General features: G+C 42.4%; 2 protein-coding genes across 4 annotated transcripts in view; one reads left to right on the top strand and one right to left on the bottom strand.

The window, feature by feature from the left end:
• The window catches only part of LOC124051680 (mucin-5AC), a 31,433-nt gene extending 26,895 nt beyond the window's left edge, over positions 1 to 4,538 (bottom strand). For both annotated transcript variants that reach the window (XM_046375279.1, XM_046375278.1), the window contains exon 1: positions 3,969 to 4,538. The gene's annotated coding sequence lies outside the window, so the exon portion shown is untranslated. The remainder of the gene's footprint in view (positions 1 to 3,968) is intronic.
• A 6,444-nt stretch (positions 4,539 to 10,982) lies between these two features.
• Positions 10,983 to 18,317, top strand: zgc:73226 (uncharacterized protein LOC402792 homolog). Of its 2 annotated transcripts, XM_046375330.1 has the most exons (6): positions 10,983 to 11,209; positions 14,170 to 14,320; positions 14,459 to 14,540; positions 15,102 to 15,175; positions 16,079 to 16,225; positions 17,519 to 18,317. In XM_046375330.1, exons 1-6 carry the CDS (start codon positions 11,167 to 11,169, stop codon positions 17,565 to 17,567), a joined length of 546 nt encoding a protein of 181 aa, XP_046231286.1. In that variant the 5' UTR covers positions 10,983 to 11,166; the 3' UTR covers positions 17,568 to 18,317. The 2 variants fall into 2 exon arrangements, with proteins under 2 accessions (XP_046231286.1, XP_046231285.1); XM_046375329.1 differs by lacking the exon at positions 10,983 to 11,209 and having other exon boundaries at positions 13,996 to 14,320.
• The last annotated feature ends 2,613 nt before the right edge of the window (positions 18,318 to 20,930 follow it).

Genomic DNA, 20,930 nt, shown 5'->3' on the forward strand with positions numbered 1-20,930 from the left:
GTTGAGAATTGCATCCATGCCAATAACACACCTTTGGGCCTCACTGTGCTGAGGAGGTGGAAGGTGCCGGGGATTGAATTGTTATGTAAATGCATGTCAGATCGGATTGTCTAGGCATGCTTAAATTTGTCAGACAGGACTGAGATGAAGAGGAGGCACAGAGAGGAAGAGGAAGGAGAGGAGGTAGACATGCTTAGTTATATTTAGAGATGCTATGAGACACACAGCAAACAGAGAGGAGTAGGAATGTGAATAAGTAGGAGGGAGAGGAGGCGGAGGGAGACAGACAGGCAGAGGTAGGGGACAGGGAGCAAAGCAGGAGGGAACAACCCCTGGCAGCAGAGGAAATGTCATGGTTAGGGTTCAGTGAAGTGGTAAATCAGGAGCATCAGCGTGTCAGGGCATTTAAGGGGGAACTGGAGAGGAACTAAGAAAAGCTATATGATCAGTTATTGGCCTTGTGAGCAAAAGGAAGGATAAGAGTTATACCTGCATTCGGTCAGATGAATTTACAGCGCAGGCAGGTACCAGAACGGATGCAAAGTGCAGGAGCCTTTGTGGTGTGTGCAATTTTGTCCAAAGAGATCTCAAATTCAGGAACAACTCCCTTAGAGTTGCCTATAGATGAATGTTTTGTCAGGTAAGCATTGAGTGCAGCACACAGCAGCACAGCGATGTCTCAAACAGGGGATGTTTCGTTTTATTTGATACGATAAAACCAGCAGGCACATTTAAAAATGCAGACGTAAGTCCGTAAGGGACTTTGTGCGAACAAAGATTTGTATGTAAACAGACCCACATGCATACATAAGCAGTGCTGAGGCAGAAGTCAACCACAACCTCCCTTACAAATTTAAATAAGTAAAAGAATAAGTAAAGTAAAACACATGAGGTATTGTCTTCACGGAAAAAAATGGTACCACAGCTGGAACCAGTGTTACTGAGTTAGCAGCCTCTGACTGATGATATCTTAAGCCTGATCAGAAAATTAAATTACACAAGCAAACACAAATTCAATTAAGATTCTTAATTCATTACATATCCAAGGCAACTCAGAGAACACAACCCTTGTTATTCCTGTCAGACACTTGTGTAATTGCAAGATGTAAATGCCGGTTTGCTTGTTAATGAATGTGTTCTGGCATCCACTTTGGTCACTTACAGGCAGACTTCAGAGCAGGCTGTATTTCACCAGGCGCTAGCTGCGGTGGAAGTATTAAATGATCGGCAAACAGAAAGCTTGAAAATTTCTAGCAATATCCTTTTTTGCTTCATCAAAATAAAGTTATCGCCCTCAGCGTTGAGGCAAACATGGAAGTGCCATAAGGTGCACTTGTGCTCAAGATGCCAACGGTCTTACAAAAGACTGCGCACATAAATAACTGTCCCTTTTCAGCAGCCATGAGCTCGTCTCTTACATGTGACGAAAGCGCAGTTTCTTGCGAGTTTCTACACAAGTATGTGTCTACACATACAAAGACAGTTAGTGACTAGATGGAAAAGCATTAAGCAGCCTAAGAGCCAGATATTTCCCTAAGGAATTGGTGGCAACCAATACAAAGCGAAAAGGGAGTGTATACTGGACTCACGGTCATCGGGTGGTCATAAACATGACTCCAAATGAAGGATCCTGCATCTGCTGGATTTCTAAATAAGCCGATACTTACTTGCTTCTGTACAAATTGAAATGTGTTTAGGAGTCAGTTTAGCATGTATGTTTTTAGGGGTTTTAGTCTGATGTTCCCACTACTTCCTTTATCTTACACACCATTTCTAATATTGATTTGAATCATTAAAAACTCTTGTGAGAAGTGGTTTTCAGACCAGAGGAAGTAGGCGATAAGGAGGTTCATATGCCATGATCAAATCTGCACGAGTTACACGACATGTTGGTCTTATTGTACATAACTTTACCAGTTGGGATACTTTTATAAATAGCTACTTGCTAAACACAGCACATGATGCAAATATATTGTACACAACTTGCCCTGTCGCCCAAACAAACACAAACACAAGCCTGCAAAGTCACTGGCCAGCTCATTACTAAAGAGGACAGAGTGGCCTTGTTCCAGTTTCCTTGAAGGATGGCCGGATTACTTCTAACTTTAGTGAGTGTTAGTGCCAGAAATGATTTGTTCCATCTGTCTTCTTTTGACCAAAATCCTCTGCCTAATATGGAATCCCTATATGTGGGTCAATGGATTGTGATAAGCTTACTTAGCCAACTGTGAGCAAATTTGAGGATGTTTGAGTATCTGTGAAGGAAAGCCAGAGTAAACACTGTTTTCGATCTTGTGCGCATTCTGTAGTTTAATTGTCTTGTTTCTCTGGCTGGTTAGTTCTTTTATGCTCTCGCTTTAGTGTCTCCCTCCTCCACTTTGCCACTGGATTCAGCGAGGTTAAATGTTCAAAAGACCTCTGTGTGAAACATCAGCAGCAAAACAGAACAGGTGGCTCAGCTGACACGTCCAACGCACAGCGGCACACTACATAGGTACATACAGTCTGCTCCCTGGGGGTTACTCTCTGTTCAGCCGTCGTGCTGCAATGTCCCTGTCCAAACTAATGTCCCAAGGGTACATCATAGTGTGTCACCTATAAAGCCAAGCTGCTGTCAATTCAACAAAAACACCTGGCCAGCTGATGGATAGATTTTGGAGTGTGCAGAAAGTAAAAGACAATAAAAGTATATGAGAGGAGTGCGTTAACTTCTGTTGGTTAAAAAGAGAGATCCGAAGTGAAGGCGACAGCAGACACATTTATAAGCAATGTGAGAAGAGGATTACATATAATAAAAAAGAGGAAGCTAGGAGATGGAGATAGCTGACCCCCTAAAAGACAGATTGATGAGATAAGATAAAAGAGAAATATACTGTACTGTGCAGAGCAGAGGGAGCGAGAGGACAAGAGAAAAGAGTTGTGCCACGACAGGAAGGATTAACAGCGCAGCATTTCCTCACATAGCAAATGTGCACCTGTGCGTGGTGAAGGCGTGCATGTGTATTAGATGCCGCGCATGCACGGATGACGGAGTGCATGTGCTATTACATTTGTATCGCGAGTGTCAACGATAAGAGCACAGTGAGATAAGTTAACTGAGAAACACGACGGATGTGCAAACTAGAACAAACTATTACTCATATAGTGATTATAATGTTAAAGCACTCTAGTATTATTGAAATACATCAACAATTTACCATTTTACTCAAAACTAAAACGCTCATGCAGAACAGCATGTATCGGACCTTGCTTACACACACACACACACACAGATCCATACAAATGGAATTCCCTCACTCAGTGCCTCCTCCTCCTCCTCCTCCTCCTGCTCAAACTTTCTGCGTACACCCCCACACACAGAGTCCTGCTCATGACAAATATGCAATGAAAGCACGCTGCTGGAATCTGCAAAGCTACATCACTGACAGACCAATCTAAGCTCCTCACTCTTTAAAGCTTCTCATAAAGCTGCACAATCTCAGAAAATAACTCCCACACCTGCAGTAAAGCAAATCCCAGTATCCAAACGCACACGTACAATCCCATTTCACTATATTTCACACACACACACACACAGCCACACACTATGAGCACATGAACACACCCCTATTGTCAGAATAAATATGCGCACGCACGTACACACACATTCACACACACACACTTGCCAAACACATAAACAAGATGTATGCATGCACGTGTGTGCACACATGCAAGGACACACACTGCCTTTCTTTTCACTGTATAATTCAGCAGAATGTAAAAAGAGCCAAAACAAAACAGCAAGTAAAAGATACTCGTTGCTGATGACTGCTGCATTAAAAACAAACAGACACTTCTATGATGCTTTCAAATCTTGTCTCAGCTCTGATCTTTCTCACTTGGTTATCTCTATGGTGATGCTGAGAGAAGGCTGATGGTAAGATTGCTGTACTATCTTCCATCAGGACACAGAATTGAGTCACACATACCACATCTCTCTCTTCCTGCTTCTCTCTGTGTTGTCTCTGTCTCCCACAAACGCTCCCTCCTCTTCTCGGCTATTCCTTCACGTCTCTTCAGCCCATTCTTCCATCCCTCTGGCGTTCGTGTTTGCTTTTATTCCCACCTCTCTGTCACTGCTGCTCGGTGAGCTTCACACCGTTTCCCTTCCACTGTGCAGAGTCCATCTGCTCCTCTCTTGTCTCCCCTTTCCTCTCCTCCTCCTCCTCCTCACCACTTTCTTCTTTCCTCTCTGGTTGTGTCTTTCTCTATCTCACCCTCCTCTTCTCCCGTGGATTCATGCCTTTCACGTGGGAACCTTTTTATCCATCCCTCAGAGCTCTGAGCTCCGCTGTGCCTACCTAGCTGTCTGAGCGTTTGTGCTGTGAGTGGAAGTGAATGGACAGGAGGGGGAGCAAGAAGACAAGAGTGTGCAAACAGGCAGTTATCCTCTCAGATGCTCCTCTCAGTTCTCCCTGTCTTGCTCCTTTTTTCTCTCTCCCCCTTTCTCTCTGCATCTCTCCATCATGACCCCTTCTCCGTGTCGCCATGCAAGCCCCTGTATCCTTGTAAGCAAAGGGGGGTGGGGGGGAGCGTGGGATGGAGAGTGGGAGGCAGAGGGAGGTGGAGCTAGTGAGTCGGTCTAATTAAAAAGCAGAGTATGTACAGCTGCAGAGGGCAAAGAGGGAGACAGCGAGAGGAGGAGAGGGGAGGAGAGAGGGGAGCAAAGTGATCAAGGGGGCGGAACCAAGGGACAGAGAGGGAAGAAGCAGTCAGTAGGGGGTGGAAATGAGGGGAATGGGAAGGTTGTGGGGGGGCAGCTTGTAGTGTGAGGTAGAGAAAAGGAAAAAGCTGACAGGACACCACGGTCAGCTGGAGAGGAATGCAGAAAGGTCATGCATAGAGAGAGAGAGCGAGGGAGGAAGGGGGGAGAAAGAGGGAGAAGGAGATAGGAACAGACAGGTAGGATTATTCTACAGATATCTCCCATATGAGGGGAGGCAGAGCTGGGGAACCGTGACCAGCAGGATAATAGAGACACATGGACAATGGCCCTCTGAAGCAGAGGCAGATCCACAGTCAGCGAAGGTTAAACCACTTCAGTGTTTTCAGGCCTCTTTAAATTAATATGCGTAAGTGTTCACAGTTGTGCATTCAAATTAAAAGGCAAAACACTGCTGCATTAAGCTAATCTCATATTTTTGCTTGTGTTATTGTCTGTCTGAAGTTCTGCGCATGGGGAACGTGTTGTTTTTGGCCAGGCTTGATGACTAGAACAAATTGATTTTTTTTATTATTATTTTTTTTTAACTTGTCGTACGTGGACCCCATCATCACTGCACTGACTGTTGTCACCTGAGGCTGGTTAGTAGAAACCCCTCTATACAGCAGAGATAGAGCGATAAAGTCTACACCTAAATGCCTTAAGGGCTGAGACATCTCATCCCATTTTATCAGCTCTGATCACTTATCTTGTCCTATCTCCCCTTTTCTATCAGGCTTAGATTAACATCCCAGTGAATCTTGTTTTTACATCTCTCAGATGCTCTTTCTTTTACACTTTCAGACCCCCTTTTTTGTACAATATCAGTGAAATGGATTTCAAGTGGAATTTCATGGAAAGAGCACGATTATTCCCACAGAGTTTACAGTGATAAGTGTCGAATGGACAGCACTGTCTGCTGAAATATTGATACCTAATGTACTTCTGGTATACATATAAAAATCTGCAGAGGGTTTAACTGGACCCCTCACAAGTTTCTTGCTATAACTACGCTCCTACTTATGCAGATATTTAAACAAAAGAGGTTGATTTTTTTCAAATTATACTTAAAACAAATTTAAAACAAGTCTCATTAGTTATGACAAGAAAATATGTTGTAACACATGTCACATGAACAATATCTTGTTATCAAAAGGATTGTAGACTGCAGACAGACGCTAGAGGCTGACATCAGCCTGCTAACATAGTCAGATCAACAATGCAAGAATGTTAACGTCTGACCATGAACTACCTGCACAGACAGTCAGTGACTACAGATGAGCAAACAGCAGCTACAGAGCCAGATGTATCAGTCAGTAGAGCAGATCTGCTGAATCAGTAGAGCTGCTGGAGTGGCTAAACAGGGAGCCAAACAGTAAAATAAATAACAATACCCAAAGAAAAAAACAGACTGTTTGATTGATTGAGAAGCCTGTTATAAAAAGCAGGATGACAAGGTTATCTGTTGATTGCTGCAAAGTAAAATGTGGAGCTCCCATGAATCCATAACATGGACAAATATAAAAACTAATGCCTGATGTGCAAACTTATCCAGGTAATTCAGAAACAGGCCCCAGGATCTGCACCTGCAGGTGGATTGAAGCAGAGTGACGCAATGGTTAATGGGATGTTCAGGGTCATGTGCTGCACTGAGAGTTTTGCTTTGCAGTGACGCTGACATCTATGAAAGTTGAAAGGCGAGTGATGCTAGAATCAGTGCTTGTTTGTGGCTGTTGGAGGCTGTCAGTGTGGCACGGCAGCAGATGGAGCAATGGAGGATAATGAAAGGAGGACAGACTGTATGAGGCTTCCAAACACGCGGCGTCTAACGGCTATAGAGAGGACCTTGACTTTGCAGACGACAAAGAGTTCCTGCTGGTAGTTTTTTGGGTAGCGTTTAGTTTGTCATTTTGACGATGTCTGTAGCTCCCCACCATCTCAAATGTCCTACTGGTGATTACAGTGGAGCTGTGAGAAGGTCAAGGCATCTTGGAAGAGATAAAACGCAGTTCTCAATAGTTTTAGAGACTTTCAGGCACAGTAGCTGTCTGCACATCGCTTTTGCTGCAGCATTATTGGTATTTATCACAAGAGCCATCTGTTTACTGATATACTGCATTTGCTGCATACCCACGTTAGCCAGGATAAAAAAAAAAAAAAAGTTGGGGATTTTGCATTTCTGAGATAACCTGAAGGATTAAGTGTTCTTTTAAGGGCTGACAAAATGTTCCTACCTCTCAAAGTAAATAAATAAAGCCAAACTGTCATATAGCTTACCTCATGAGTTGGTGTTCTGAAATACATATTCATTGGACCCCGTAAATATGTTAAATGTCGTTTGACTTAGGTGTCAGTATACCTTTTTGAGTGTTGGTCTAACACTCGGTCAGTTGGTCAGTGAGACCACCACTTTGGTTCAGACTGGAATATCTCAACAGTATGGAAGAGAAATTTTGTAAAGTCATTATAGTCCTCAGATGATAAAAATAATTACTTTGGACACTCTAACTTTTCTTTCAGCGCTACCAAGAGGTTGACTTTTGTAGTATTGAAATATTTCAGCAACCACTGGTTGGTTTGTCGTTAAATTTTGTACATCAATTCATGTTAACATCCAATAGTTTGTTTAGTCTGTATACCATATTCTCATCTCGTTACTGGTGAGCATAGCACACTTACGTTAGCTTCTTAGACCACTTTTGTACCTGATAAGATGCCTCACAGAGCCGCTAGCATGGCTGTCAACCCTTAGTCTCGTCATCTGACAAATCAATAGTCGCTCTTTCTCTTGCTTTGTATTGTCCACATGAATCAGTCACATCCTCCCAGGGTGAGGCCATGAAATCTAATTTATTATTTATCAAAAATAATCCAAACGCTCCCTTCAAATATCGAAATTAGATTGTGCTTTCACAGTGCTCACAGAGCCACTAAAAGAACACCACCAGCCTCACTGGCACCATTAATCAACCTCTGTGCCTGACCTGCAACAGAGAGGTGAATTTTAAGCGGATCCTTTAAAGTACACTCAGATCAAGTCATCAGTCACAGCCTAATGCAAAGTTGCAGTTAAGGGGAACATGTCTAGGAGCGAGATCTAACCACGGCCATTACCTGAAAAAAGATTTTATTATTTTGTTATCTCAGTTTCAAGCATGATGGATGAACGGAGGGGGGATTCAGTCATTTGGCGGACCTGGACGTAGCTGGCTCTTCCCTGTTTGATCTGTGCCGGGCCCAGGACATTGTCAAACATCTTAAGTTCCTTTGATGGATGAGGGAACATTTCCCGCTTGGTTTTTGTGCCGATTAATGACTTTCTGTGTCTGTCCTCTTGTCTAGAAACAAGGCTGGAGGTCATGCTGCTCGGCAACATAATAAATGGCTGAGAAGATAGACTGTAGAGAAGGTTCTCGCTGCTGCTATGTATCAGAAGGCACTAGCAGCATCATTCTTAATGTTTGGTCCTTTTGTCTGCCTCAAATAAATCTTGGAAAGTGATCTGCAGAAAAGGATCAAAAGCAGTCCTAGTTCAATCAGCATGGAGCTGCAGAAAATAAGAAAGTTTTCATTTTGATTGCCTCAGGACATGTTCTCTTTGGTAGCTCTCTCCAGCAGGTGGTGATGTTGTTCTTAAAGTATCAGGCAAGGTTTAATTACAATACACTTTCCAAATGATTCAGAAGGGGGGGGGGGGGAAATTTGTTTCTTTCCAATGTCTCCTTTTAGCCTCCTTGTCTTCATATTCATTAGCGAAGAGTGAAGGAGGAAACAAACACTCCGATGATGAGCATTAGAGAGCGTGTATCCTCCTGTGTTACGTCTGTGTTTGCTCTTGGCTATGTGAATGAAATCTAGCTCTGAGCCCGTGTGCTGCTGATGTCACTGATGCCAAGCATCTTAAAGGAATGTCACTTGATATAATTCATTTTTTAAAAATGGGGTTAAATATAGCACAGAGTTCTCACATGTTCTCCAGGTATGTGATGCTGATAAAGTGATGATGCAGCAACCATGAACATCCCGATCCGCTTTGGTCCATTTCATTTGATGTTTTTTAGGCACACATCAAAGGCTCTCCAGCCTTTGCAGCTTGCCAAAGATTAAAAAGGAAATGCTATTTTATATTTTCTAGATTTTGGCAATAACCTTAAACTAATTTTATTATAGAAAGCATTACTGTTTCTAATATAAGAGATTAATATGAAACAGTTTGGCTTTAGAACAGATACACTTCTGAACAGCGGAACAATTTCAGAACAATTTGCATCCCTGGACCGGGGAGGAGAAGTCTGTATTGTGTACGATTAATTTATGTTGTTTTTTTGAGTGTTACATTTATTATGATCAGTGCAAACCGTTCTCAGTCTACGAATAAACGTGACGTGAGATGATGAAAGATCTTTGTCTGCAGGCATACGACCATTAGTTACATAAACGGGTCTAAAGGTCTCCATTTAGAGGAAATACTTTCTACTACGTGTATGAAAGTGAGACTGAGGACAAGCACCATTTTATGTTTTGGTTTTTTGCAGGGGGGGAGATAAGTTACATGTATGTATATGGGCTTGCTGTAGCCTGGCAGGAGTCTTAGGTCATGCAAGCCTCTTTTGTTGTTATTGTAATAAAACACTGATGTTCAGGTGGAGTTTTAGCCGTCAGGTTAATATGCAAAACGTTGCTGAAAGAGCTGCAAAGCGGCTGAAAATGACACAAATGTGCCTGCATGTCGGCGCCCAGGGTGCCGTCGTTTCACAATCCATCCATGAACCTGACAAATAAATGATGAGCTCAGGGTTCAGTATGCAGCAGGATAAAAATTCAGGCTGGGAATCTCACATCAGCACATGGTTATCGCCATTCAATCACCACATACCACATAATTTTAATCAACAATCACAATATTTTTTCTTTTGTGAAAACTAACATATCTTTAGGTTTTGTTACTACGAGCCAAAATACCTTCAAAAACACCTGGAATAGGGAAAAAAAGACAGAAAAAGAAAACAAGCGCCTTCAGGTTCAAGAGTTGCAGTCTCACATGTATAAATACTGTATTGTTTTACAGCTCTGCCTGGACGTCAGGTATTTTCACCTGACATAATAGAGCACAGAAGTCTTTCTAAAATTATGTCTACCTGCATATGCATCCGCATCGCTCCTGCATAGCACGACTGAGTGTTGATGCCGTTTATTCTTTTCCATTTTTTTGAAACCATAAATCAACTTGGGAAGGCTAGCCCTCCTCACATGGTTTTATAAACACTAATCACACTCCTTTATCATGAGCATTTCTTTAATTTTGCTGGATGGATGAAATCTGATGATATTTTGTACTGATATTCATGGTCCTCAGAGGGGATGATGTCACAAATATAACTCTCAAACAACAGTTTGGTTCATAAGAAACATAAAAACAGCTGGTTTCCTGTGAAATTTACTGTGAATATACCAAAAATATGAGTTGTTACTGAGTACACTGAGGTCGTGTCTATTTTCTTTTTTTTTTTTTTTCGTGTGAATTAGTTGTTCAAAGGGTCGCTCCATCAAATGACTGGAGCTGGTTGCAGGCTGGTACTCGTTCTTCCAGCAGGACTCTTGATTGATCTCTTCGGAAAGTTATTTAATTCATCAGGTAGACACTCTAATGAAACGCTAACCCGGTTGGAAAAAAACAAAATCCATGAATCAACAACTCATCAACATTTAAAATGTATAACTCTATAATTACCGATCTATTAGAAAGAGTGAACGCAAGCATTTATTTGATGAATTACTGGCAAAATAATAAGGATAACCATCCAGAGAGAAACACCAAAATGATTTATTTTACTTATAACTTCTGTATAAAGCTGCCCATACATTAAACTTCCCTGACTTCTGACATCTCTCCACTTTTGTAAAAGCTCCTAATAGCAGATGTAAGATCATCAGCAGTGAGCTGAGGGAACATGTTTGGCAAAGAACATGAAGGATATATATATATGAAGTATCATAGTATTAGTTAAAGCCTTCTATGAAAGCATCTTTAATCAAATCTGAAATTCATTTCTGCTTTTGAGCCCACAGGAGCTCGTTTCCTGTCCACTTCATAACAAACAGAAAAGGTCGCTGGGGCACCTGCTGCTGCCTCATGCACCTTGTGGCTTCTTACCTGCTGCGCTATCAACTTGTTTTGTTTACCTCTCCGCTCCTGACACGTGGGAGAAGGGGAGAAGGAGGGAGGAGAGGAGGGGAGGGGTGGAGGGAGGGCAGGAGAGGCGGATTAGCGCAGCGTCAGTGCTCGGTTTTAGACTACAACAAACACACAAGTGATTGAGAGAAAAGCGTACAAGGGAAGAAGCCCATTTCCACCTGCCTGTCCTCTTCGGTCAGCATCAGCATCTCTCCGAGCTCTCTCCATCCAGCACCCGCTGCGTTCAAGCATGTCTCTGTCCGGCACGCAGACACCGGAGGACGGACTCTACGGTGAGTGGCGGTGGTACGTGGACCAGGCCGTTGTTTACCCTGTTACATCACCACATGTGTTTGTTTTGCCTTCACAGCCACGGCGTAGATACGTGTGTTTTTCTGCTCAGACGCAGCTATTGGAAAGCGAACCATCAGCCTATTGAGGCTGTTCTGTGCGTGCACAAAGCGGTATTTCATTTGCAAACATCAACAAAGTGGGTAAACATCACAGGCTGAGCAATGACCTCCCTTCATTAGCTTCAGCGCGTTTACAGGTCTGGCGTGGGGATGTGAAACCGCAGCGGCGGACGTGATACTAACAGCATGTCAGACTGAGATCAGGTGTGAGAGGATGCCACACAGGCAAGAAGGCACTGCCAGTTTTATAGTTGGCATTGTTGTTGCCACTGATACTGTCATTGTGTAAACGGATTCCCTGACTCACCTGTTTGTATCTCTGTAAGCCAATTAAGATGTGGAGATTTCCTGACGCTTATAGCTCCACTGTGCTGTGTGCACGTTGCTTGGCACAGAGGATGCTGGGTAAAACATGACACTAAGGGACTGTATGAAAATGATGTGCAGGTTGGAGTTTATGTCATTTGTAGCCTGACCGACTGACTACGTTTTATAGTGAAGTACTGATATCAATATTTAGGAAGTCCAAAACATAATTAGTGTGCGCATGTTTACAAAGAATACCAGCTGCACTTTGTTTTTTAACTAAGGCCTGATAAAGTAATTGGCTTTGTATAAACGTAATATAATTTTTAATTGAATTTGACAAAATATGCAAATGAATCAGTGTCCACCCGCTGCTGTTTGGATTTGGTCGTATCAAGATGAACTGCTGGTGGCACTAATTAACCAGTCAGGTGCCAGTGAAGGAGGAGACTGCACATTGTAATTAAAAAGTCAAACCTGAAACGATGGGAAACCATGTGGAAAATAATCTTTTATTTTGTTTCATGTATTAATTTTAGGAACTTTACAGTCTCCTCATAGTCTCTTCACTGGTAAGCTTGAGATACTTTTAAATCACATGCTCATGAGTTATTCTTTGTCTGATTCATTGCATTTTTCCAACTTTCCCACCTCAGCCATGTGTGAAAACTTTCTGGTAATATTACAACTTTTTCATATTTTTTAAAATGTACAAATTGAAAAGGGACACTCGGACCCTTCAGCTGGCAAAAAGCACCTAGTGCACAATCGACCTTGGCATAATTTTGGTGTATTTTGTCAGCGAATTTTGCAAAACCAAATAAGAAGGGAGTAAGAAAATCTAAATCAGAGGCAAGAAAAAAGAAAAAAAATAAACTAAAGACACCCTGTTTTCGTAGAACAACAAGACCCTCCCTTCAGCAAAAAGAAAAAAGACACCCATATCTGGAAGCAGACATTCACAGCCTGGCAAATAAAAAAATGAATCTGTTGTGTTGCAGTTCATTGAGTCTTTTAACATCCAGCTCTTGTCCACATTACATAAAGCTGATTTGGCAGCGGCACAGATGAATGTGTACAGGATTGCAGCACAGAAACTGATTTAGTGCTGCAGAATGGTGACAGAGAAGTCAGGCAACAAGGCTCTTGTTATGTCATAACTCCCCTCTGTAGAAAAATAACTAGGGCAATGGCACAGTTTCCCCGCTCTGCCCTCCCTCTCTTCTTTACTCCCACCCTCCCCCCTCCCTCCAGCTCTGTGCCCACTCATGTCTCTACCCCCTCTTGCTGCTGTTTGTGTGATTACACAGTGTCATAAAGTGAAGATTAGAGAGATCACATGAGGGGGAAGGATACTTTGGTAGGCAGATGAGGTGTTGATATTTTGTAAATGTTGCCTGTGTCACAGAGGGATACAAACAGCATGACAAGAGAGAAACAAGGGGAGGAAGGGAGAGGGTGAATAGCTAATCTCTGACAGAAATAAGACCTTACGTAAGCAAGCATGCTGTCAGCCTGAGTTAGGCCTGCCCCACTGTTTGGCTGTGGGTGCGTGCGCGCCGTATACAACAGTATGCATGTGTGTGCATGTGTAAATCTCTTCCTTGTCATGCACCCAATGAACCTGCGCGTCCATTCATTCATATGCTCTGAGTGTGTGTGTGTGTTCAGAAGTCATTGATAGAGAGAAACAGACCCTGGCTTTTTCACAGGACCGTCCAGCTGGATGTCCATTCTGCATTCAGCGTCTCTCAGGCCATCGAACATTGTGTACGATCAGCACACACCTGTCCACTCACTGTCCACTCCAAACCAAACCTCCAACTTTTTTACTAGATTGGCTGATGTGGTTAAAAAAAACAAAACAAAAAAAAAAGGATCACAGTTTTGTTGTGACAAAAATATTAGTTGAATGAGTGAGTGAATGAATGAAGTGAGGTTACCCACGTGCATCATATGGAGCACCAGAAGAGGATTAGTAGGTCATTCGGGGACAACAAAACATGCAGTGGTCAGTTATCTAAAGAAAAGACCATTAAATTAATTGTTAGGATAAATACAAGCACAGCATAAAAAAAAAAGACAAAACGAATATTTTGGGTGTGTGTGTGTGTGTATGTTATTTATTTGAAACTCACTGAAAAAAATTGATAAGTAATTTTTTAATTACAGTCTGCTCAGAATCATTAACACGGTAAAAAGACTTTGCCATCAAACAACAATATTTCATTACATTTGTCAATGCGATTCAGCTGGTAGTTAAGTCTCATTCAGTCAATGCCCAGCTCTGATATCTTGTTAGAATCTGATTTCCAGTGATAGATCCACTCTCAGCAGAGAAAACAACAAAACCGATGCACTCAGTGTAAACACTGAATTTGAAGGTCAAAGATTTGTTTACTTTCCTCTTCACAGCTCCTCATGGGGCTCGTTACAGTCTAACATGTGTGTACAAAGCGCCGCTGTTTTCCGCCTTCTTGCTGAGTGCCCGAGCATCATTACAAACTCTGCTGCTTGTGCCGTTCGCTCGTCAGGCTCCTGGGTCGAGCTGGAGGAGCTGATCGCAGCCGTGAGCCGCAGGGAGAGTCTGACCGGGCCGGAGGACAGCATCTCCTCCACCCTGCAGGGGGAGCTGGAGAGGATCCTCCTGGAGGCCCAGCTCGAGTGTGAGAGGAGTAGAGACAGGTAATGATGCACTTTGCCTGTGTGGGTCTAGTTTTTTGGCATGCACAGTAATGAGCTTCATTCTGTGCTCTGTGGATCTTTAAGTTGTTTTTCACAATACTAAACCCACAGTGTAAAAGTCTGCTTGTTGTCCACCAGTCCTCCACAGGTCGGGACTCCACAGTCCACCGGTTCTCCAAGACCCTCTAGTGAGCAGGACAGTGACTGTGTCCCCATACAGGTATTCATTTTCATATGTTGTTAATATCCATTAGATTACTTCATTCTCCTTTGTGTAAATATTAAAAAAAAAAATACACACATTTAATTTTGTTGTGCCCATTAACTACAAAATACACACAATATATTTGCATTCAGTTCATTTTACGTTATTGCTGACCGATTGCCAAATGGAAGAGGAAGTTTTTGTATTGATTTCCTCTTTCCCAGCCATCCATTTCAGTACAGTTTCAAATCAGCTTGCAGAGACGTTAAGCTTGCTAGTGATAGGCAATCTATCTCTTTTAAAATATTGTTGAGATCCAAGAGAGAGTCAGATGAGTCGTTTTCTGTTTTATTGAACTGTGCTTGAGCAGTTGCTTCTTGCTAAATGGTTGTTTGAGATTTCCCCCTGAAGATTTACAAGAGTTGTTGTAAATGTGTTCAAATTGAATCAGTATCAGTAACGTAGATGTGCTGAGTCTGCACTAGTCGCTGTACTCCCCCCTCCTAACATTCTCTTGTGTGTATGCTGTTTTTCCCCGACTATTGCACATCATCTGATCATTTATCCATGTTACAGGAGGAAAGTGAGCGACGAGGGGACACTGACTGGGTGTGGGATTGGTCCAGTAGACCTGAAAACATCCCACCAAAGTAAGACCAGCGTGTTTAAAGTCATTTATTACATTTTCTATTATATTTAATTATGTTTGCTACTGCTACATCCCCAAGCTAGAGTTCTGTTAAGTATCCACAGAGAGTTGTATTTCAAAGGTGTGTCAAAAGAATAATACTTTTTTGACTATTAGCTTAGCTTAGCATAAGCACTCAAAGCTGAGGAAAACAGCTAGCCAAGCTCACCCTAAAGCTCATAACTCTACCAAAGAGCACCTCTAAAGCACACCAGCTAACATGTGGTATCTAGTTTGTCTCTATACTGACTCTCTATACAAACAGAAAAATAAAAACAACAGTTTGTTTTGTGTTATGCAGTTACATGCCGTTACCTGGAGTTGTGAGTCTTGTCATCACTGTGAGGTTGCCAGAGGAGACATTGGCTTGTTTGTGAGGAGTTAGCCTACATAACAAATGTATTTATATTTGATTAAAGAAATGTCTTTTGGTCTTTGGCAGTGGTTGACTAACGAGGCCTCTTTCAGTTGCAAAATCCCCCCCCAAAAATTAGGATTTTGTTGGTGTCTAGTGCGCCTCATCAGTTTGATTTTGACAGCAGGTTCGAATGCCGTGTTTTAAATTTTGTTTATACCTTTGAGTGTTGAGAAATGCATGAATCACTCTCGTTTTTTATTTACACTGCCATGCTTGACATTTAATCTTCTGCAATACAATAAGTCTATTTGACAGCGAGTAGCTTTAATGGTCTCAGACTCTCAATGCCTCGCTACCTTTCAGCATTCTCAGTCTTCTCTCTTGTGTTCTCATTATCTCTGTTTATTTTTTTTTTCCCTTTCTATCTTCCCTCTCCTCACATCTCTTATCTCTGGCTCCTTATCCTCCTCTCCCTCCTTCTCTCTCTCTCTCACTCTCTCTCTGCAGAGAGTTTGTGTTTCAGCACCCAAAGCAGCAGGGCTCCCTCAGCGTGAGGAAGACAGAGGTGATGAAGAGAGGTATCTTCTCCTCCGATGTCCTCCTCCTCCTTGGTCCCTCATTGCTGGCTTCACACCTGCTCACACTTGGAGTCGGGTGAGATACACACACATATATTTGCATATAAACTCACTTTTTATCCATTTTATTTTATTTGAAGTTAATGTCTGAAGCACCTGTATTAAAACGCTGACAGCTACACTAAGTCCCACCTCCCTTTAGTTACTGGTACAGGACAGAGATCCTAACATTAGCTTCACCATCCCTGCGTGCACACACAAATAGTACGCAGTAATTGTGCTGTTTGCAAACAAGTCTTTTTTTCAATGTAATCTCCACAAACTAACATAGGGGATTAAAGATCCAGTGTGAGAATTTAGCGACAATTTGCAACCAACTGAACACCTCTCGTTTTATCCTCCTCTGTGGTGTTTAAAAACACGAAAGACCCTCTCCAGAGCCACTGCTTTTTTTTTTCTTTATTCTGAGGACATTTTCTTGGCCTGCCCTTATCTGAGTTAGGTTGGTTACCCCTCGCCTCTGTTAACTTTGTTGGTTAGTTTTTTATCATGAGGCGTGATGATTGTCGGGGTTATGATAAGAATATCAAGCTCAGGCCTATTCAAAGCATATCAAGTACTGCCGTTTTGGCACATCCCACAGCGTCTCATCCAGATGCTGAAGGGATCCACGTATCTGGATGAGAGGAAACATCAGTATCAGATGATCAGAGCAACTGCACAGCGCGGCATTGTTTGTCCCAACAACGGTGGAGGTCTGGGTTGAGTGGTGGTTCGCACGCTCGACTTCCACTCAAGAGACTGCAGCCTGCGTCTCGTGTGAAACCGGACTTCACTGATCTTGTCCTAAAGCTAACCACACACTTTTTGTGCCTAATCTTAACCAAAGTGATGTTTCATTTTAAGTAAGTGTTAGAGAGGCATTGTGGCAGGAGGCCTGGGCATCTCTGTACATGTGAAAGGCTCAGTGTAAGGTAACGAAAACACAGTGACTATTTAGTTTCGGGTGATCATACTTTGATGAAAGCATAATTATTCCCTTTTTCATCCTAAATCCTTCACACTGGACCTTTAAAGAAGACCTAAGGTGGTAAACTTATGGAGACACAAATAAACACACTGTTTATTCCATTCTTTACACTTGCTCTTGTGTGCTCTTGATCCTTCAAAAGACCCAATCTTCTCAACTGTTCATATAAAGTATAGTATCACTGTTACTACAACCCCATGCACTCCGCCAAAACCTGTCGCCAAAGCTTAACAGGACTGTCGAAGCTAGCTGCGGTTGCTAAGCTATGCTTCGACAACTGCTTTCTGGGTGAGGGGTTTAGCGAAAGGGCCGTTATCAATTACTGCTTTCTCTTTTCAGGATCTACATAGGAAAGCGATTGGCTGCTTCCACAACTAGCACGCTGTGACGTTGGCTGTAGCCCAGTGACCCCATTCGCTAACAATCTGGCCAATAAGGTCAAAGTCCGCCCTCTCTACTGCACTAAATTGCCTCCTTCCTTGTTCATCATGGGACAACCTTAGGATCCTGCCTGTCTGTCTCTCTGTTCATCTGTATGTCTGTCTACCCAGCAGCACTCTGCCAGTCTGTCTGCCTGTCTGTCTGTCCGTCAGCCTTTCTGTCAGCCTGTGCATGTCGTAGGGCCCAGAAGCGGATGAATGCCGACCAATGAGTCAGACTGAGGTCACTTTTACTCTCCTGGAGAGTAACGCTGATCTCAACCAGCTAAAGCATAATCAGAGAGGAGAGATTGCCCAGATACAAGAGACAGGAGAGAGAGAGAGAGAGAGAATTTCACCTAGCTAGAACAATAAATCCCTTTGATACGAAGAGATGAAAGCGGTTCATTGGGAACAGTGTGCTCGGACGAAATGAGAAAGATAATATGTGGTAGCCTTTCACCCAACCTTTGAAAAAGCAAAATGTCTGTCATTTGTCAAAAGTAATGACCCTCTGTAAGTCTAAGCTGCTAAAAGTGGTTCTTGGGGGTTTTCCTGCCCTGATGGTGTAGCTAAAGTAGAGACTTTTAGTTGGCTGAGTGAATGTAGAAGTGGCTCTGGTTGTGCTTTTTGTCCAATAAACCAATTAAATATTTGACCTCCGACAAAGACAATCATGACCCCATTAAACTTCACTCCTCAAAACTTTGTGTGTGCCTCTCGGCTCTTTTGTTCTCTTCCAGTCTCATCCTGGCAGTGCTTGTTGTACACATGTTCATCTCATTTAATAAACGCAAGGAAAGCACAAAGACTTGCTGAAGTAAGCTTGAGCCAGTAACGTATACTGTATATGTTCAATGTGTTATTAGTTTTGGGTTATGGCTGTCTGGAGATTATTTGGCAATCATAGAAAACTCAAAGGAAAGACAACCTACTGTGTGGTTAACAACCTGAAAATGCATCACAGCATCTGTTTAAAATTTAGTCCCTTTTTAAGAGGTAAGTCACCTCACATAGCTGTGTTGATTTGTCCTGATAAGGTCTTTGGTGTGTGTTTCAGCGGTGTTGTCTTCCTCTTGTCTTGAAGAAATGTTATGACGTCACACCCGCGTGTCTCTTTCCATCTGCCTTTGTCATTCCTTAACTCAAATAAGCCTTTCTGTTCTCTTTTTTTAACAAGCTGCTGCTTTGACCAGTCAAGGATTTGACATTTTATTGCATTCCCATAAACCAGAAACCCGTTTCCTCTTAACATCTCATGAAAATAGCTGGCCTGAATTTCGAACGGAGAGCCTGAGAAGCACACTGAGATTTTGCTGTGCTGCCTTGAATGTAAAGTGCCCATTTGTTGTCCCGCCTGACCAAGCCCAATGAGTTTATCAGCCATTAGCGGAGTGTTTGATGTGAGGGGTCCTGCTGAGCTTGTTAAGCTACTCCTAGACGCACCAAGCTGACATGCAACAACAAGCTCGTCTTGGCAGAGCACTAAAGCACCTGGTTTCCATTCACAGACATCCACATGTAACACACCCACACGTACATGTTTTGGCATCACTTTTACACAGTAAGGAATAAAAGTAAGTACATTGGAAAGTATGAGATGTTGATTCACCAACATAGACTGCAATGTTGCACTTAAGGTTTCGCAAAAATGATAAAATTGTGGGGTATCCTTTATTTTCATACTTTTGACCAACTGGTAATAATTACAGGCAACCATGTAGGTTGAAAAACTCCCCATAATAGCAAAACGTATTCAGAAGAGGAGAAAGGTGAACGATGAAATTTTTAACTCATGTGTGACGTCACTCCCAGCTCCGACTTCCTACTTCCTGAGGTAAACGGAATGCAGCATAATTACTGTATTAATGCCTATCTTGTTAATATAAAACGCTCCATCTCAGGTTGGGACTCCCAAACCAGAAAGGTCTCTTCAGTAACTATGGATTTAGCTGCCTTGTGTGTTTACCAATACAGTATCTTGCATTTCAATGACCTTTGAGAGCTAGCTATTGTTACTGATGCTTGGAAGGAAAACAGGAACAGATTTCTAGACTAGAAAACTAATTAAAATAATTTAACTGTTGGCAATTGTTTCTTGCCCTGTTGGGTGACATTGTATTTATCAGGGTACAGTTTTATCATCAACAAATGGGTCAAGGTGAAACATACAAAACTGACGGAATTACCCTTTAGAGCTGTGAGTTTTGACCTCTGGGTTGTCCCACATTCAACACCGCCCCCACCCAGAACCATTTATCTTAAGCTTGGGGCAAACAGGCGGTCACAGGTGGGACAATCTGTTGTAAATCATGTTCTCACATAGTTACATCCCCTGTTGCTGTGAACCCTTCTTCATAGCAGGGGACGGTGTTAAGATCTATCAACCCTGTAATATCCTCCCTGAAAAGGGGGACAATTACTACAGCAAACAGCCTTAAATACCATGTGTTATTTTTCTGAGCATAAAAGTGAAAGAGCCGACCTTCAGATACATGTGGAATATGGTGACAACCAGGAGTCTAAGCATTAGCTCTTACGAAAGAAAATCTAAATCCTCGTGCTCTTGTCTCTTGAATCTGCTGAAGGTGGAGGAGACTGAGGCGGAAATGTGGAAGAAATCTATTCATTTCCTGGACTGCACTTCAGAGATTGGACATCTGCCTCTCTGGGAAATGCATTATCTTCTCGCTCCTATATTGCGAGACAGGAAATAGAGAGTCCTGTTTCAAAGGGTTTGGATGTAACAAAAGAAATTCAGTCAAAGTGGCTTTGCCTTAACATTCAAACAAGATCACTAATTTGAGCCTCCAGCTCAAATAACTTCACTTTACCACATGTAGCCCACATCCTGCTCATGATCCACTTATTTTCATGAATAGTAGCTTATAATTCCACATAACAGAATGACATACTCAGATACAAAATGACATAAAGTTTACCAAACCAACACACAAGTGAAAAACATTTTGGTTCTTATGCTCTGGGCTTAAACAGTCACCCTCATACACAATAAATGTATTCACCTCCAATATTTGGTTACTGTGTTCAGTAAATACAGTTTGTAGGGGGAGATCACTGTGTCTCTTCACATGTGATTTAACATTCAATATGCCCTGCTTTCCCACGAACACTTTCAAACAGAGATTCTTGCATTTTTCATACTCTCTGTCACTCTGGAGAACACAGCAGTAAGTGTGTCAGAACAAATGACCGTGTTCTCCCACCATGTGCTGTTTCCTCCGTATGGCGGACCTTTCTAGCCCAGACACGCTTGCTTTCAGTGTGCCAAAACTAAGAAGGATTAATGAGAGCACCTGGAATAAGACTCA

Source organism: Scatophagus argus, chromosome 20 (genome assembly GCF_020382885.2).
Source record: "Scatophagus argus isolate fScaArg1 chromosome 20, fScaArg1.pri, whole genome shotgun sequence".
Taxonomy (NCBI): domain Eukaryota; kingdom Metazoa; phylum Chordata; class Actinopteri; family Scatophagidae; genus Scatophagus; species Scatophagus argus.